The sequence below is a fragment of the Callionymus lyra genome, chromosome 1 (genome assembly GCF_982586985.1).
Source record: "Callionymus lyra chromosome 1, fCalLyr1.hap1.1, whole genome shotgun sequence".
Classification (NCBI taxonomy): Eukaryota; Metazoa; Chordata; class Actinopteri; order Syngnathiformes; family Callionymidae; genus Callionymus; species Callionymus lyra.
This window is the reverse complement of record NC_141818.1, coordinates 625,676-645,675: the sequence shown is the minus strand read 5'-3', so window position 1 is coordinate 645,675 and position 20,000 is coordinate 625,676. Positions and strand designations below refer to the sequence as shown.

The following is a 20,000-nucleotide window of genomic DNA, read 5'->3' as shown; positions in this document are numbered from 1 at the left end:
CTGTCACTCATTTCATCCTGTCACTCATTTCATCCTGTCATTCATTTCATCCTGTCACTCATTTCATCCTGTCACTCATTTCATCCTGTCACTCATTTCATCCTGTCATTCATTTCATCCTGTCACTCATTTAATCCTGTCACTCATGTCATCCTGTCACTCATTTCATCCTGTCACTCATTTCATCCTGTCACTCATTTCATCCTGTCATTCATGTCATCCTGTCACTCATTTCATCCTGTCACTCATTTCATCCTGTCACTCATTTCATCCTGTCACTCATTTCATCCTGTCACTCATTTCATCCTGTCATTCATTTCATCCTGTCATTCATGTCATCCTGTCATTCATGTCATCCTGTCACTCATTTCATCCTGACACTCATGTCATCCTGTCATTCATGTCATCCTGTCACTCATTTCATCCTGACACTCATGTCATCCTGTCACTCATTTCATCCTGTCACTCATTTCATCCTGTCACTCATTTCATCCTGTCATTCATTTCATCCTGTCATTCATGTCATCCTGTCATTCATGTCATCCTGTCATTCATGTCATCCTGTCACTCATTTCATCCTGTCACTCATGTCATCCTGTCACTCATTTAATCCTTTCACTCATTTCATCCTGTCACTCATTTCATCCTGTCACTCATGTCATCCTGTCACTCATTTCATCCTGTCACTCATTTCATCCTGTCACTCATTTAATCCTGTCACTCATTTCATCCTGTCACTCATTTCATCCTGTCACTCATGTCATCCTGTCACTCATGTCATTGAAGCTCTTCTTCAAATCAACTTTATTGACAAATGTTTGTCAACAAAACTCAACTCGACACAAACTAACAAACATGTTTCAAGACTGACCTGAGAGTATTTCTACAAGAAACAACAATTTAATCCTAGTAAAAATGAGTGTTAGTGTAAGTGTAAGTATTAGTGTTAGTATGAGTTTAAGTATTAATGTTAGTATTATTGTAAGCATAAGTGCAAGTATTTGTGTAAGTATTACGTAGTGTTAGAGTTAGTATCAGTGTATGTATAAGTGTAAGTATTAGTGTTAGTATTAGTGTAAATATGAGTGTTAGTATTAGTGTAAATATGAGTGTTAGTATTAGTGTAAATATGAGCGTTAGTATTAGCGTAAATATGAGCGTTAGTATTAGTGTTAGTACTACTGTTAGTATGAGTGTTAGTGTAAGTATAAGTGTTACTATTGGTGTTAGTACTAATGTTAGTATTAGTGTAAATATTAGTGTTAGTATTAATGTAAATATGAGTGTTAGTATTAGTGTAAATATGAGTGTTAGTTTTAGTGTAAATATGAGTGTTAGTATTAGTGCAAATATGAGTGTTAGTATTAGTGCAAATATTAGTGTTAGTATTTTTGTAAATATGAGTGTTAGTATTAGTGTTAGTACTACTGTTAGTATTTTTGTAAATATGAGTGTTAGTATTAGTGTTAGTACTACTGTTAGTATTAGTGTAAGTATGAGTGTGAGTGTAAGTATAAGTGTTACTATTGGTGTTAGTACTAATGTTAGTATTAGTGTAAATATGAGTGTTAGTATTAGTGCAAATATTAGTGTTAGTATTTTTGTAAATATGAGTGTTAGTATAAGTGTTAGTACTACTGTTAGTATTAGTGTAAGTATGATTGTTAGTATTGGTGCAAATATGAGTGTTAGTATTAGTGCAAATATTAGTGTTAGTATTTGTGTAAATATGAGTGTTAGTATTAGTGTTAGTACTACTGTTAGTATTAGTGTAAGTATGACTCACCCCTGAAGAGTAAGTATTAGTGTAAGTACTAGTGTTAGTATTACTTTTAGTATTCGTGTAAATATGAGTGTTAGTATTAGTGTTAGTACTACTGTTAGTATTCGTGTAAATATGAGTGTTAATATTAGTGTAAGTACTACTGTTAGTATTATTGTAAGTATGACTCATCCCTGAAGTGTAAGTATTAGTGTAAGTACTAGTGTTAGTATTACTGTTAGTATTCGTGTAAATATGAGTGTTAGTATTAGTGTAAGTACTAGTGTTAGTATTAGTGTAAGTATGACTCACCCCTGAAGTGTAAGTATTAGTGTAGGTACTAGTGTTAGTATTAGTGTAAGTATGACTCATCCCTGAAGTGTAAGTATTAGTGTAAGTACTAGTGTTAGTATTAGTGTAAGTATGACTCACCCCTGAAGTGTAAGTATTAGTGTAAGTACTAGTGTTAGTATTAGTGTAAGTATGACTCACCCCTGAAGTGTAAGTATTAGTGTAAGTACTAGTGTTAGTATTCGTGTAAATACGACTCACCCCTGAAGTGTAAGTATTAGTGTAAGTACTAGTGTTAGTATTAGTGTAAGTATGACTCATCCCTGAAGTGTAAGTATTAGTGTAAGTACTAGTGTTAGTATTCGTGTAAATACGACTCACCCCTGAAGTGTAAGTATTAGTGTAAGTACTAGTGTTAGTATTAGTGTAAGTATGACTCATCCCTGAAGTGTAAGTATTAGTGTAAGTACTAGTGTTAGTATTAGTGTAAGTATGACTCACCCCTGAAGTGTAAGTATTAGTGTAAGTACTAGTGTTAGTATTAGTGTAAGTATGACTCACCCCTGAAGTGTAAGTATTAGTGTAAGTACTAGTGTTAGTATTCGTGTAAATACGACTCACCCCTGAAGTGTAAGTATTAGTGTAAGTACTAGTGTTAGTATTAGTGTAAGTATGACTCATCCCTGAAGTGTAAGTATTAGTGTAAGTACTAGTGTTAGTATTCGTGTAAATACGACTCATCCCTGAAGTGTAAGTATTAGTGTAAGTACTAGTGTTAGTATTCGTGTAAATACGACTCACCCCTGAAGTGTAAGTATTAGTGTAAGTACTAGTGTTAGTATTAGTGTAAGTATGACTCATCCCTGAAGTGTAAGTATTAGTGTAAGTACTAGTGTTAGTATTCGTGTAAATACGACTCACCCCTGAAGTGTAAGTATTAGTGTAAGTACTAGTGTTAGTATTAGTGTAAGTATGACTCATCCCTGAAGTGTAAGTATTAGTGTAAGTACTAGTGTTAGTATTAGTGTAAGTATGACTCACCCCTGAAGTGTAAGTATTAGTGTAAGTACTAGTGTTAGTATTAGTGTAAGTATGACTCACCCCTGAAGTGTAAGTATTAGTGTAAGTACTAGTGTTAGTATTCGTGTAAATACGACTCACCCCTGAAGTGTAAGTATTAGTGTAAGTACTAGTGTTAGTATTAGTGTAAGTATGACTCATCCCTGAAGTGTAAGTATTAGTGTAAGTACTAGTGTTAGTATTCGTGTAAATACGACTCACCCCTGAAGTGTAAGTATTAGTGTAAGTACTAGTGTTAGTATTAGTGTAAGTATGACTCATCCCTGAAGTGTAAGTATTAGTGTAAGTACTAGTGTTAGTATTAGTGTAAGTATGACTCACCCCTGAAGTGTAAGTATTAGTGTAAGTACTAGTGTTAGTATTAGTGTAAGTATGACTCACCCCTGAAGTGTAAGTATTAGTGTAAGTACTAGTGTTAGTATTCGTGTAAATACGACTCACCCCTGAAGTGTAAGTATTAGTGTAAGTACTAGTGTTAGTATTAGTGTAAGTATGACTCATCCCTGAAGTGTAAGTATTAGTGTAAGTACTAGTGTTAGTATTCGTGTAAATACGACTCACCCCTGAAGTGTAAGTATTAGTGTAAGTACTAGTGTTAGTATTAGTGTAAGTATGACTCATCCCTGAAGTGTAAGTATTAGTGTAAGTACTAGTGTTAGTATTAGTGTAAGTATGACTCACCCCTGAAGTGTAAGTATTAGTGTAAGTACTAGTGTTAGTATTAGTGTAAGTATGACTCACCCCTGAAGTGTAAGTATTAGTGTAAGTACTAGTGTTAGTATTCGTGTAAATACGACTCACCCCTGAAGTGTAAGTATTAGTGTAAGTACTAGTGTTAGTATTCGTGTAAGTATGACTCATCCCTGAAGTGTAAGTATTAGTGTAAGTACTAGTGTTAGTATTCGTGTAAATACGACTCACCCCTGAAGTGTAAGTATTAGTGTAAGTACTAGTGTTAGTATTCGTGTAAATACGACTCACCCCTGAAGTGTAAGTATTAGTGTAAGTACTAGTGTTAGTATTCGTGTAAGTATGACTCATCCCTGAAGTGTAAGTATTAGTGTAAGTACTAGTGTTAGTATTAGTGTAAGTATGACTCATCCCTGAAGTGTAAGTATTAGTGTAAGTACTAGTGTTAGTATTAGTGTAAGTATGACTCACCCCTGAAGCTCCTTCACAGACATGGAGATCTTCAGGTTGTGTCCGAGGACGTGCAGCGCCGTGAGGATGTCGGCCCACTGGACCATCTCCCCGAGCGGACCTCCCTTCAGAACCTTCGGGCTGAACACGTCTCCGGACTCTTCGGTGAGGAAACCCACGTGGACCAGAACCTGAGGGAAGACCACGCCTGTCAATCATCTCGGATCAGAACCGGCTTCCACTCAAACGTCCTGACGAGTCTCAGGAAACGAATCATCTCCTCGACTCTCTGACTCGAGTCATCGAGTCGCGGTTCGGTTCTGAAGCTTCGACTCGAGTCATTATGACCTCATGCTGCTCACCAGCAACACAACCTGCCGGAGACATGAACTGAGAAGATGCTGTTGGTCTCCTGCAGGTCCGGACCATGATCCTGGATCAGAGGTTCTTATCACCTGAGCTGTCAATCAAGCATCAGAGCCGTCAGAAGCGACTCGTCGTGAACACGAGCGACTCACGGATCATGAATCATCACGAGGACCAGCAGGTCCTTCAGATCTCCTCAGGAGACTCCAGCTGACCCCGGCGCGACCTCGTGTGAAGGTCACAGCTGTTCCCAGCGAGCGCAGGTGGAGACTCAAGCTGGTGCTGTCAATCATCTCCTGTGTCTGTGACCTTCAGAGGTCGACCTTCAGCTCCTCTTGATCCACACAGAAGAATTTAAAAGTAGAAACTTCAAATGAAAAAAGTGTTTTTTAATTCCATATAAATGTATAATAGAGTCTCCAGACTAAAGCAACAAACTCTCAGCCAATCATGAGACTCACAGACGATCATGTGACGACGTAGAAGCTCATGATCCAGTAGCTCTGAGATCTGTTGCTTTAGTCTGGAGTTACTGTTGAAGAAATACTTTAATTTAATGGAAACACACACTGACACACACTGACACACACTGACACACACTGACACACACTGACACACACTGACACACACTGACACACACTGACACACACTGACACACTGACATACTGACACACACTGACACACACTGACACACTGACACACACTGACACACACTGACACACACTGACACACACTGACACACACTGACACACACTGACACACTGACACACACTGACACACACTGACACACACTGACACACTGACACACACTGACATACTGACACACACTGACACACACTGACACACACTGACACACACTGACACACTGACACACACTGACACACACTGACACACACTGACATACTGACACACACTGACACACACTGACACACACTGACACACACTGACACACTGACACACACTGACACACTGACACACACTGACACACACTGACACACTGACACACTGACACACACTGACACACACTGACACACACTGACATACTGACACACACTGACACACACTGACACACACTGACAAACACTGACACACACTGACACACACTGACACACACTGACACACACTGACATACTGACACACACTGACACACACTGACACACACTGACACACACTGACACACACTGACACACACTGACACACACTGACACACACTGACACACTGACACACACTGACACACACTGACACACACTGACACACACTGACACACTGACACACACTGACACACACTGACACACACTGACACACACTGACACACACTGACACACACTGACACACTGACACACACTGACACACACTGACACACTGACACACACTGACATACTGACACACACTGACACACACTGACACACTGACACACTGACACACACTGACACACACTGACACACACTGACACACACTGACACACACTGACACACACTGACACACTGACACACACTGACACACACTGACACACACTGACACACTGACACACACTGACATACTGACACACACTGACACACACTGACACACACTGACACACACTGACACACACTGACACACTGACACACACTGACACACACTGACACACACTGACATACTGACACACACTGACACACACTGACACACACTGACACACACTGACACACTGACACACACTGACACACTGACACACACTGACACACACTGACACACTGACACACACTGACACACTGACACACACTGACATACTGACACACACTGACACACACTGACACACACTGACACACTGACACACACTGACACACACTGACACACACTGACACACACTGACACACACTGACACACACTGACACACTGACACACACTGACACACACTGACACACACTGACACACACTGACATACTGACACACACTGACACACACTGACACACACTGACAAACACTGACACACACTGACACACACTGACACACACTGACACACAGAGACGACACACTGACACACACTGACACACACTGACACACACTGACATACTGACACACACTGACACACACTGACACACACTGACACACACTGACATACTGACACACACTGACACACACTGACACACACTGACACACACTGACACACACTGACACACAGAGACGACACACTGACACACACTGACACACACTGACACACTGACACACACTGACATACTGACACACACTGACACACACTGACACACACTGACACACACTGACACACTGACACACACTGACACACACTGACACACACTGACATACTGACACACACTGACACACACTGACACACACTGACACACACTGACACACTGACACACACTGACACACACTGACACACACTGACACACACTGACATACTGACACACACTGACACACACTGACACACACTGACACACACTGACACACACTGACACACACTGACACACACTGACACACACTGACACACACTGACACACACTGACATACTGACACACACTGACACACACTGACACACACTGACACACACTGACACACACTGACATACTGACACACACTGACACACACTGACACACACTGACACACACTGACACACAGAGACGACACACTGACACACACTGACACACACTGACACACACTGACACACACTGACACACAGTGACACACAATGACACACACTGACACACACTGACACACACTGACACACACTGACACACACTGACACACACTGACATACTGACACACACTGACACACACTGACACACACTGACACACACTGACACACACTGACACACTGACACACACTGACACACACTGACACACACTGACATACTGACACACACTGACACACACTGACACACTAACACACACTGACACACATTGACACACTAACACACACTGACACACACTGACACACTGACACACACTGACACACACTGACACACTGACACACACTGACACACACTGACACACTAACACACACTGACACACACTGACACACTGACACACACCGACACACACCGACACACACTGACACACACTGACACACTGACACACACTGACACACACTGACACACACTGACACACACCGACACACACCGACACACACTGACACACACCGACACACACCGACACACACCGACACACACCGACACACACTGACACACACTGACACACTGACACACTGACACACTGACACACACTGACACACACTGACACACACTGACACACACTGACACACTGATACACACTGACACACTGATACACACTGACACACACTGACACACACTCACACACTGACACACACTGACACACAGACAGACATAAATACACACTGACACACAGAGACGACACACTGACACACCTAAATACACACTGACACGCGTATACACACACTGACACACACTGACACACGTATACACACACTGACACACACTGACACACATGATGTTATTAGTGAAGCGGTGTGTGTCGCAGCTGTGTGTGTCAGATGTTGTTCATTCTGGACACACAAGTGTCTCGTTACATTGTCGTCTTGTTTAAATCCTCAACTTGTAACTGTGGAGGAATCATTGACTCCACATGGTTCTCATTCCTGGAGTCAAACGCTGCATGTGTGTATTATTGTTGCCATGGAAACCACACAATGTCTCAGTTTCACCAGAGAAGTCTTCTCCTGCCTCGATGGTTGACATTCATCTGTCAGTCAAACTTGATGGACAATCTCACTAAACTGTCTTTGATCTTTTGAACATCAGCTTCTTCTCTGGTCTTCAACATCTCATGAAGCTACCTTCAACACAGAAGAACATCAGTTCAAACCTGAGACACTAAGAGATGCTCCTGAACTCTCACAGCAGGAGGTTCTGAAGGTCACGCCTGGACCACTGAGTTCACACGTCAACATCAGATCAGGTTCAAACCAGTTGTGTGTTCCAGTGAAGAACCCAATGTTCACCACAGATCTTCACGACCATCACCTCCATGCGTCCTCAGAGCTCCTACCTTCTTCTGGTCCCTCCATCTCTGCTGCAGTTTGGTCTCCAGACGGTTGGCGGCCGTGGCCCACTGTCGGTCCAGACGACGAATCCTTCTCTTCATGAAGCTCAGAGACTCCTTGCCGGTCCCGACCTGGTCCAGGAGCACAGAGAGGTCGGTCCTGAAGGCCGCCTGAGGGACGAGAACCTGAGTCACCTGCGGCAGAGACACCTGAGCTGGACTCACCTGTCGCTTCACAGCTTGGCTCTGGTGGGCGGAGCTGCTGAGGTTCCTCCACAGCAGAGGAGGACAGAACCACTCGACCTCGCTCAGGTACACCAGGAACGAGCAGTCGGAGCCGTCGACGCCGTAGAAGGAGTAGCAGGGATCAGAGGTCCACCTGGATCGCATCCACTGAGGAGTCACAGGAGGAGAGCCGTGAGTCACAGGAGGAGAGCCGTGAGTCACAGGAGGAGAGCCGTGAGTCACAGTGAGTCACAGGAGGAGAGCCGTGAGTCACAGGAGGAGAGCCGTGAGTCACAGGAGGAGAGCCGTGAGTCACAGTGAGTCACAGGAGGAGAGCCGTGAGTCACAGGAGCCGTGAGTCACAGGAGGAGAGCCGTGAGTCACAGGAGCCGTGAGTCACAGGAGGAGAGCCGTGAGTCACAGGAGGAGAGCCGTGAGTCACAGGAGGAGAGTCACAGGAGGAGAGCCGTGAGTCACAGTGAGGAGAGCCGTGAGTCACAGGAGGAGAGTCACAGGAGGAGAGCCGTGAGTCACAGGAGCCGTGAGTCACAGGAGGAGAGCCGTGAGTCACAGGAGGAGAGCCGTGAGTCACAGCAGGAGAGCCGTGAGTCACAGGAGGAGAGCCGTGAGTCACAGGAGGAGAGCCGTGAGTCACAGGAGGAGAGCCGTGAGTCACAGGAGCCGTGAGTCACAGGAGGAGAGCCGTGAGTCACAGGAGCCGTGAGTCACAGGAGGAGAGCCGTGAGTCACAGGAGGAGAGCCGTGAGTCACAGGAGGAGAGTCACAGGAGGAGAGCCGTGAGTCACAGTGAGGAGAGCCGTGAGTCACAGGAGGAGAGTCACAGGAGGAGAGCCGTGAGTCACAGGAGCCGTGAGTCACAGGAGGAGAGCCGTGAGTCACAGGAGGAGAGCCGTGAGTCACAGCAGGAGAGCCGTGAGTCACAGGAGGAGAGCCGTGAGTCACAGGAGGAGAGCCGTGAGTCACAGGAGGAGAGCCGTGAGTCACAGGAGGAGAGCCGTGAGTCACAGGAGCCGTGAGTCACAGGAGGAGAGCCGTGAGTCACAGGAGGAGAGCCGTGAGTCACAGGAGGAGAGCCGTGAGTCACAGGAGCCGTGAGTCACAGTGAGGAGAGCCGTGAGTCACAGGAGCCGTGAGTCACAGGAGGAGAGCCGTGAGTCACAGGAGGAGAGCCGTGAGTCACAGGAGCCGTGAGTCACAGGAGGAGAGCCGTGAGTCACAGTGAGTCACAGGAGGAGAGCCGTGAGTCACAGGAGGAGAGCCGTGAGTCACAGGAGGAGAGCCGTGAGTCACAGGAGGAGAGCCGTGAGTCACAGTGAGTCACAGGAGGAGAGCCGTGAGTCACAGGAGGAGAGCCGTGAGTCACAGGAGGAGAGTCACAGGAGGAGAGCCGTGAGTCACAGGAGGAGAGCCGTGAGTCACAGGAGGAGAGCCGTGAGTCACAGGAGGAGAGCCGTGAGTCACAGTGAGTCACAGGAGGAGAGCCGTGAGTCACAGGAGGAGAGCCGTGAGTCACAGGAGGAGAGCCGTGAGTCACAGGAGGAGAGCCGTGAGTCACAGTGAGGAGAGCCGTGAGTCACAGGAGGAGAGCCGTGAGTCACAGGAGGAGAGCCGTGAGTCACAGTGAGGAGAGCCGTGAGTCACAGGAGGAGAGCCGTGAGTCACAGGAGCCGTGAGTCACAGGAGGAGAGCCGTGAGTCACAGTGAGTCACAGGAGGAGAGCCGTGAGTCACAGGAGGAGAGCCGTGAGTCACAGGAGCCGTGAGTCACAGGAGGAGAGCCGTGAGTCACAGGAGGAGAGCCGTGAGTCACAGGAGGAGAGCCGTGAGTCACAGGAGGAGAGCCGTGAGTCACAGGAGCCGTGAGTCACAGGAGGAGAGCCGTGAGTCACAGGAGGAGAGCCGTGAGTCACAGGAGGAGAGCCGTGAGTCACAGGAGCCGTGAGTCACAGGAGGAGAGCCGTGAGTCACAGGAGGAGAGCCGTGAGTCACAGGAGGAGAGTCACAGGAGGAGAGCCGTGAGTCACAGGAGGAGAGCCGTGAGTCACAGTGAGTCACAGGAGGAGAGCCGTGAGTCACAGGAGGAGAGTCACAGGAGGAGAGCCGTGAGTCACAGGAGGAGAGCCGTGAGTCACAGGAGGAGAGTCACAGGAGGAGAGCCGTGAGTCACAGGAGGAGAGCCGTGAGTCACAGGAGGAGAGCCGTGAGTCACAGGAGGAGAGCCGTGAGTCACAGTGAGTCACAGGAGGAGAGCCGTGAGTCAGTGTGAGGAGAGCCGTGAGTCACAGGAGCCGTGAGTCACAGGAGGAGAGCCGTGAGTCACAGGAGGAGAGCCGTGAGTCACAGGAGGAGAGCCGTGAGTCACAGGAGGAGAGCCGTGAGTCACAGGAGCCGTGAGTCACAGGAGGAGAGCCGTGAGTCACAGGAGGAGAGCCGTGAGTCACAGGAGGAGAGCCGTGAGTCACAGGAGCCGTGAGTCACAGGAGGAGAGCCGTGAGTCACAGGAGGAGAGCCGTGAGTCACAGGAGGAGAGTCACAGGAGGAGAGCCGTGAGTCACAGGAGGAGAGCCGTGAGTCACAGTGAGTCACAGGAGGAGAGCCGTGAGTCACAGGAGGAGAGTCACAGGAGGAGAGCCGTGAGTCACAGGAGGAGAGCCGTGAGTCACAGGAGGAGAGCCGTGAGTCACAGGAGGAGAGCCGTGAGTCACAGTGAGTCACAGGAGGAGAGCCGTGAGTCACAGGAGGAGAGCCGTGAGTCACAGGAGGAGAGTCACAGGAGGAGAGCCGTGAGTCACAGGAGGAGAGCCGTGAGTCACAGGAGGAGAGCCGTGAGTCACAGGAGGAGAGCCGTGAGTCACAGGAGGAGAGCCGTGAGTCACAGGAGGAGAGCCGTGAGTCACAGGAGGAGAGCCGTGAGTCACAGGGAGGAGAGCCGTGAGTCACAGGAGGAGAGCCGTGAGTCACAGGAGGAGAGCCGTGAGTCACAGGAGGAGAGCCGTGAGTCACAGGAGGAGAGCCGTGAGTCACAGGAGGAGAGCCGTGAGTCACACAGAGAAGACTCGTGAGTCAGTGTGACTCACAGAGTGAAGACCCGTGAGTCACATGGAGGAGACTCGTAACTCACACTGACTCACACTGAGTAGACCTGTGAGTCACAGAGAGAAGACTCGTGACTCACACACAGAAGAGTCGTGACTCACACAGAGAAGACCCGTGACTCACACAGAGAAGACCCGTGACTCACACACAGAAGAGTCGTGACTCACACAGAGAAGACCCGTGACTCACACAGAGAAGACCCGTGACTCACACAGAGAAGACCAGTGACTCATACACAGAAGAGTCGTGACTCACACAGAGAAGACCCGTGACTCACACAGAGAAGACCCGTGACTCACACACAGAAGAGTCGTGACTCACACAGAGAAGAGTCGTGACTCACACTCACACAGAGAAGACCCGTGACTCACACACAGAGAAGACTCATGACTCACACTCACACAGAGAAGACCCGTGACTCACACACAGAAGACCCGTGACTCACACACAGAAGAGTCGTGACTCACACAGAGAAGAGTCGTGACTCACACACAGAAGACTCGTGACTCACACACAGAAGAGTCGTGACTCACACACAGAAGAGTCGTGACTCACACACAGAAGAGTCGTGACTCACACACAGAAGACTCGTGACTCACACAGAGAAGACTCGTGACTCACACAGAGAAGACTCGTGACTCACACAGAGAAGACCCGTGACTCACACACAGAAGACTCGTGACTCACACACAGAAGACTCGTGACTCACACACAGAAGACTCGTGACTCACACAGAGAAGACTCGTGACTCACACAGAGAAGACTCGTGACTCACACAGAGAAGACTCGTGACTCACACAGAGAAGACTCGTGACTCACACAGAGAAGACTCGTGACTCACACACAGAAGACCCGTGACTCACACAGAGAAGACTCGTGACTCACACAGAGAAGACTCGTGACTCACACAGAGAAGACCCGTGACTCACACACAGAAGACTCGTGACTCACACACAGAAGACTCGTGACTCACACACAGAAGACTCGTGACTCACACACAGAAGACTCGTGACTCACACAGAGAAGACTCGTGACTCACACACAGAAGAGTCGTGACTCACACAGAGAAGACCCGTGACTCACACACAGAAGACTCGTGACTCACACACAGAAGACTCGTGACTCACACACAGAAGACTCGTGACTCACACAGAGAAGACTCGTGACTCACACAGAGAAGACCCGTGACTCACACAGAGAAGACTCGTGACTCACACAGAGAAGACTCGTGACTCACACAGAGAATACTCGTGACTCACACAGAGAAGACTCGTGACTCACACACAGAAGACCCGTGACTCACACAGAGAAGACTCGTGACTCACACAGAGAAGACTCGTGACTCACACACAGAAGACTCGTGACTCACACACAGAAGACTCGTGACTCACACACAGAAGACTCGTGACTCACACAGAGAAGACTCGTGACTCACACACAGAAGACTCGTGACTCACACACAGAAGACTCGTGACTCACACACAGAAGACCCGTGACTCACACACAGAAGACTCGTGACTCACACACAGAAGACTCGTGACTCACACTGAGAAGAGTCGTGACTCACACACAGAAGAGTCATGACTCACACACAGAAGAGTCATGACTCACACACAGAAGAGTCGTGACTCACACACAGAAGACTCGTGACTCACACACAGAAGACTCGTGACTCACACACAGAAGACTCGTGACTTACGTCAACTTTCCCGGGACACTCTGGAAAGCGAGGGTCTCTCGGGACTTCACACTGACCAGATGATCCGTCTCTAGAAGCTGAGAGAAGATTCACTTCATTAAAGACTTTCTTCAGGCTTTCCCCAAAAAACATGCTTTTGATTGAGAACATTCTGACGTCTTTGAAGATATTTAGTTAAAGTTTAACTTTAGTTTAAGTTTAACTAAAGTTAAACTTTAGTTAAACTTAAACTAAAGTTAAACTTTAGTTAAAGTTAAACTTTAGTTAAAGTTAAACTTTAGTTAAACTTTAACTAAAGTTAAACTTTAGTTAAAGTTAAACTTTAGTTAAAGTTAAACTTTAGTTAAAGTTAAACTTTAGTTAAAGTTAAACTTTAGTTAAAGTTAAACATTAGTTAAAGTTAAACTTTAGTTAAAGTTAAACTTTAGTTAAAGTTAAACTTTAGTTAAAGTTAAACATTAGTTAAAGTTAAACTTTAGTTAAACTTTAGTTAAAGTTAAACATTAGTTAAAGTTAAACATTAGTTAGTTTAGATGTAAAATGGTGACGACACTGATCAAATCAAAGCTTCATTAACGACGCCGTGTGACTCACCTCGACCTTGAATCAGGCTGTTCTGCCAGATCTGCTCCACCTTCACGGCCATGTTGGACACGTTGAGAGCGATCTGCTGGATCTTCTCCACCAGACCTGAGGGCTGGAACCTGTGGAGCAGAAGCACCTGGAGTCACAACCATCTGACTCACGGATCACTTCACGCCGTGACTCACGAGTCGAAGGCGGAGCTGAGTCGCTCCAGACGTCGGGCGTCGACACCAGACGTGTTGTCCAGGCGAGACAGACCGTCCATCCTCTTGAGGATCATCTCCAACATGTCGCTGATCTTCCTCAGAACTCCTCGAGACTCCAGACCTGCCATCACTGACAGGAGACTCTCGTCAACCATTTGATTGACATGCTCAGCAGCCAATCATATCATATTTGATTTGATCACATGATCGACTCAAGAAACATCTTTGATTCTGAGACTCTTGTGTTTGAAGTATTTATTTAAACTTATAGTATTTGATCAAGTTCTTGTGACTCATCACTACATCTTCTACACGCTGTATTATTATATTATTATATTATCATTATTATTATCATATTATTATTTTTATATTATTATTATCATATTATTATTATCATATTATTATTATTATATTATTATATTATATTATATTATCATATTATTATTATTATATTATTATTATTATATTATTATATTATATTATATTATCATATTATTATTATTATATTATTATTATTATATTATTATATTATTATTATAATTATTATATTATTATTATCATATTATTATTATTATATTATTATTATTATATTATCATTATCATATTATTATTATTATATTATTATTATTATATTATTATATTATTATTATAATTATTATATTATTATTATCATATTATTATTATTATATTATTATTATCATATTATTATTATTATATTATTATATTATTATTATAATTATTATATTATTATATTATTATTATTATATTATTATTATTATTATATTATTATTATATTATTATATTATTATTATTATAAACACTCGTACAATATTTATAGTCTTCATAGTTCAGTGTGTGTGTAAGTGTGAGTCTTTGTGTGTGTGTGTATGTGTGTGTGTGTGTATGTCTGTGTGTGTAAGTGTGTGTCTGTGTGTGTTTGTGTGTGTGTGTGTGTGTGTGTGTGTATGTCTGTGTGTGTAAGTGTGTGTCTGTGTGTGTTTGTGTGTGTGTGTGTGTGTGTGTGTATGTCTGTGTGTGTAAGTGTGAGTCTGTGTGTGTGTGTGTGTTTGTGTGTGTGTGTGTGTGTGTGTGTATGTCTGTGTGTGTAAGTGTGAGTCTGTGTGTGTGCGTGTGTCTGTGTGTGTGTGTGTGTATGTGTGTGTGTGTATGTCTGTGTGTGTAAGTGTGAGTCTGTGTGTGTGCGTGTGTGTGTGTGTCTGTGTGTCAAATGTCCTCATTACATAAACATCAACCCCCCTCATGAACCGCAGCCAGTGTCTCTTGATGTTTGTTTGTCACCATTTGCCAGAGCTGAGTGTGTAGACAGACACACAACTCCGGGCGAGAGTGTGTGTGACAGCATTAGGTTAAGCTGTGTGACCGACTAACAAAGGTCATGTCAGTGTGTATGTGTGTCTGTGTGTGAATGTGTGCTTGTTTAAATGTGTGTGTTTGTGTGTTTAAATGTGTGAATGTGTGCGTCTGTGTGTGTTTAAATATGTGTGTTTGTGTGTGTGTGTGAATGTGTGCGTCTGTGTGTGTCTCTGTGTGTGTTTTTAAATGTGTGCGTCTGTGTGTGTGTTTAAATGTGTGTGTCTGTGTGTGTTTAAATGTGTGAAGGTGTGTGTCTGTGTGTGTTTAAATGTGTGAAGGTGTGTGTGTGTGGGTGTTTAAATGTGTGTGTGTGTTTAAATGTGTGAAGGTGTGTGTCTGTGTGTGTTTAAATGTGTGAAGGTGTGTGTTTGTGTGGGTGTTTAAATGTGTGTGTGTGTTTAAATGTGTGAAGGTGTGTGTCTGTGTGTGTTTAAATGTGTGAAGGTGTGTGTTTGTGTGGGTGTTTAAATGTGTGTGTGGGTGTTTAAACGTGTGTGTGTGTGTTTAAATGTGTGAAAAAGTGTGTGTGTGTGTGTGTGTTTAAATGTGTGAAGGTGTGTGTGCCACATTTAGTCTGTGTAAAGTGACCTTTGGGAATTCATTGTGTGTAACATGTTGCTTGTGTAGTTAATTTGGCAACTTATTTGGGTCGCAGGGGGCGGAGCTTATCCTAGTTTCTACGACGGTAGAAAAGTTTGTTCATGTTTGTGTTGCAGATAAACCTACAGCCTCTAGATGGCAGCAGTCGTTACGTCCTCCACAGCTAAAGGAAGACTGATGACTGAGTATGAGAGGATACAGTGAGTTTAGCACATGAAGACATGAGGACATGAGGACATGAAGACATGAAGACATGAGGACATAAAGACATGAGGACATGAGGACATGAAGACATGAGGACATAAGGACATGAAGACATGAGGACATGAGGACATGAGGACATGAAGACATGAAGACATGAGGACATGAGGACATGGGGACATGAGGACATGAAGACATGAAGACATGAGGACATGAAGACATGAAGACATGAAGACATGAGGACATGAAGACATGAAGACATGAGGACATGAGGACATGAGGACATGAGGACATGAGGACATGAAGACATGAGGACATGAGGACATGAAGACATGAAGACATGAGGACATGGGGACATGAGGACATGAAGACATGAAGACATGAGGACATGAGGACATGAAGACATGAGGACATGAGGACATGAAGACATGAAGACATGAGGACATGAAGACATGAGGACATGAAGACATGAGGACATGGGGACATGAGGACATGAAGACATGAAGACATGAAGACATGAGGACATGAGGACATGAGGACATGAAGACATGAAGACATGAGGACATGAAGACATGAGGACATGAGGACATGAGGACATGAGGACATGAAGACATGAAGACATGAAGACATGAAGACATGAGGACATGAGGACATGAAGACATGAAGACATGAGGACAAGATGGCATGAGGACATGAAGACATGAAGACATGAAGACATGAAGACATGAGGACATGAGGACATGAAGACATGAAGACATGAGGACATGGAGACATGAGGACATGAAGACATGAGGACATGAAGACATGAGGACATGAGGACATGAAGACATGAAGACATGAGGACATGAGGACATGAAGACATGAGGACATGAGGACATGAGGACATGAAGACATGAGGACATGAAGACATGAGGACATGAGGACATGACGACATGAGGACATGAAGACATGAGGACATGAGGACATGAAGACATGAGGACATGAAGACATAAAGACATAAGGACATGAAGACATGAGGACATAAAGACATGAGGACATGAAGACATGAAGACATAAAGACATAAGGACATGAGGACATGAAGACATAAAGACATGAGGACATAAGGACATGAAGACATGAGGACATAAAGACATAAGGACATGAGGACATGAAGACATAAAGACATAAGGACATGAGGACATGAAGACATGAGGACATAAAGACATAAAGACATAAAGACATAAGGACATAAGGACATAAGGACATGAGGACATGAAGACATAAAGACATAAGGACATGAGGACATGAAGACATAAAGACATAAGGACATGAGGACATGAGGACATGAGGACATGAGGACATGAGGACATGAAGACATAAAGACATAAAGACATGAGGACATGAAGACATAAAGACATAAGGACATGAGGACATGAAGACATAAAGACATAAGGACATGAGGACATGAGGACATGAAGACATAAAGACATAAAGACATGAGGACATGAAGACATAAAGACATAAGGACATGAGGACATGAAGACATAAAGACATAAGGACATGAGGACATGAGGACATGAGGACATGAAGACATAAAGACATGAGGACATGAGGACATGAAGACATGAGGACATGAGGACATGAAGACATGAGGACATGAAGACATAAAGACATAAGGACATGAAGACATGAAGACATAAAGACATGAGGACATGAGGACATGAAGACATGAGGACATGAGGACATGAAGACATGAGGACATGAAGACATAAAGACATAAGGACATGAGGACATGAAGACATAAAGACATAAGGACATGAAGACATGAGGACATGAAGACATAAAGACATAAGGACATGAGGTCATGAAGACATGAAGACGTGAGGAAGAGAAGAATAGCAGGAGGTCAAGGAGAGCCGGAGAAACATCCGACCAGAAGATTCTCCGACAGACTATGTTGCGATTTACAAAAATCCCTTCAGTTCCCGAAGGATTGTCCTCAGGGATCAATAACGTTCTGTTCATCGTTGTGAAACTTCTCGAGTCTTTTTCTCTTCGTTCTCCTCGTCCCTGGACAAGTGTTCGTGATCAGCCTTCAGAGGAACATCTGTCGAGGACGCGACCACAGGTTCTCGTGGACCTTCACTCGTCCCATCATGACTCCACTCACAGGTAATGAAGCGAAAATTTAATGAGAAACAAACTGTGAAGCCAAGAGAAGATCAAGAGAAGATCAAGAGAAGATCAAGAGAAGATCAAGAGAAGATCAAGAGAAGATCAAGAGAAGATCAAGAGAAGATCAAGTGAAGATCAAGAGAACATCAAGAGAACATCAAGAGAACATCAAGAGAACATCAAGAGAACATCAAGAGAACATCAAGAGAACATCAAGAGAACATCAAGAGAACATCAAGAGAACATCAAGAGAAGATCAAGAGAAGATCAAGATAACATCAAGAGAACATCAAGAGAAGATCAAGAGAACATCAAGAGAACATCAAGAGAACATCAAGAGAACATCTGGCGTCGAGACTCTGTGGCTTTAAAGATGTTGAAGCAACATCTGGACCGAGATCAGGTGTCGCTGAGTTTAACAGAGAGTTACACGTTCAATGATGAATCGTCAGGTGTGTCGTGATGAATCGTCAGGTGTGTCGTGATGAATCGTCAGGTGTGTCGTGATGAATCGTCAGGTGTCGTGATGAATCGTCAGGTGTGTCGTGATGAATCGTCAGGTGTGTCGTGATGTATCTTCAGGTGTGTCGTGATGTATCTTTAGGTGTGTCGCGATGAATCGTCAGGTGTGTCGTGATGTATCTTCAGGTGTGTCGTGATGAATCGTCAGGTGTGTCGTGATGAATCGTCAGGTGTGTAGTGATGTATCATCAGGTGTGTCATGATGAATCGTCAGGTGTGTCTTGATGTATCTTCAGTTGTGTCGTGATGTATCGTCAGGTGTGTCGTGATGAATCGTCAGGTGTGTCGTGATGTATCGTCAGGTGTGTCATGATGTATCTTCAGGTGTGTCGTGATGTATCATCAGGTGTGTCGTGATGTATTATCAGGTGTGTCGGGATGTATCTTCAGGTGTGTCGTGATGTATCTTCAGGTGTGTCGTGATTTATCTTCAGGTGTGTCGTGATGTATCTTCAGGTTTGTCGTGATGTATCTTCAGGGGTGTCGTGATGTATTTTCAGGTGTGTCATGATGTATCTTCAGGTGTGTCGTGATGTATCTTGAGGTGTGTCGCGATGAATCGTCAGTGTGTCGCGATGTATCATCAGGTGTGTCGTGATGTATCTTCAGGTTTGTCGTGATGTATCTTCAGGTGTGTCGTGATGTATCATCAGGTGTGTCGTG

The 20,000-nt window shown here is 44.8% G+C and overlaps 1 protein-coding gene across 2 annotated transcripts in view; it reads right to left on the bottom strand.

The window, feature by feature from the left end:
* The window catches only part of LOC148087314 (alpha-1,6-mannosylglycoprotein 6-beta-N-acetylglucosaminyltransferase B-like), an 88,372-nt gene that overhangs the window by 51,292 nt on the left and 17,080 nt on the right, over nt 1–20,000 (bottom strand). Inside the window, exons 3-8 of one of the 2 annotated variants that reach the window (XM_087786874.1) lie at nt 14,465–14,615; nt 14,289–14,398; nt 13,695–13,771; nt 8,880–9,047; nt 8,661–8,825; nt 4,295–4,464 (exon numbers count right to left, since the gene is read on the bottom strand). In XM_087786874.1, the coding sequence (XP_087643000.1) occupies nt 4,295–4,464; nt 8,661–8,825; nt 8,880–9,047; nt 13,695–13,771; nt 14,289–14,398; nt 14,465–14,615 (841 nt within the window). Of the gene's footprint in view, nt 1–4,294; nt 4,465–8,660; nt 9,048–13,694; nt 13,772–14,288; nt 14,399–14,464; nt 14,616–20,000 lie in introns of both variants that reach the window. The other variant, XM_087786866.1, reaches the window with a different exon arrangement.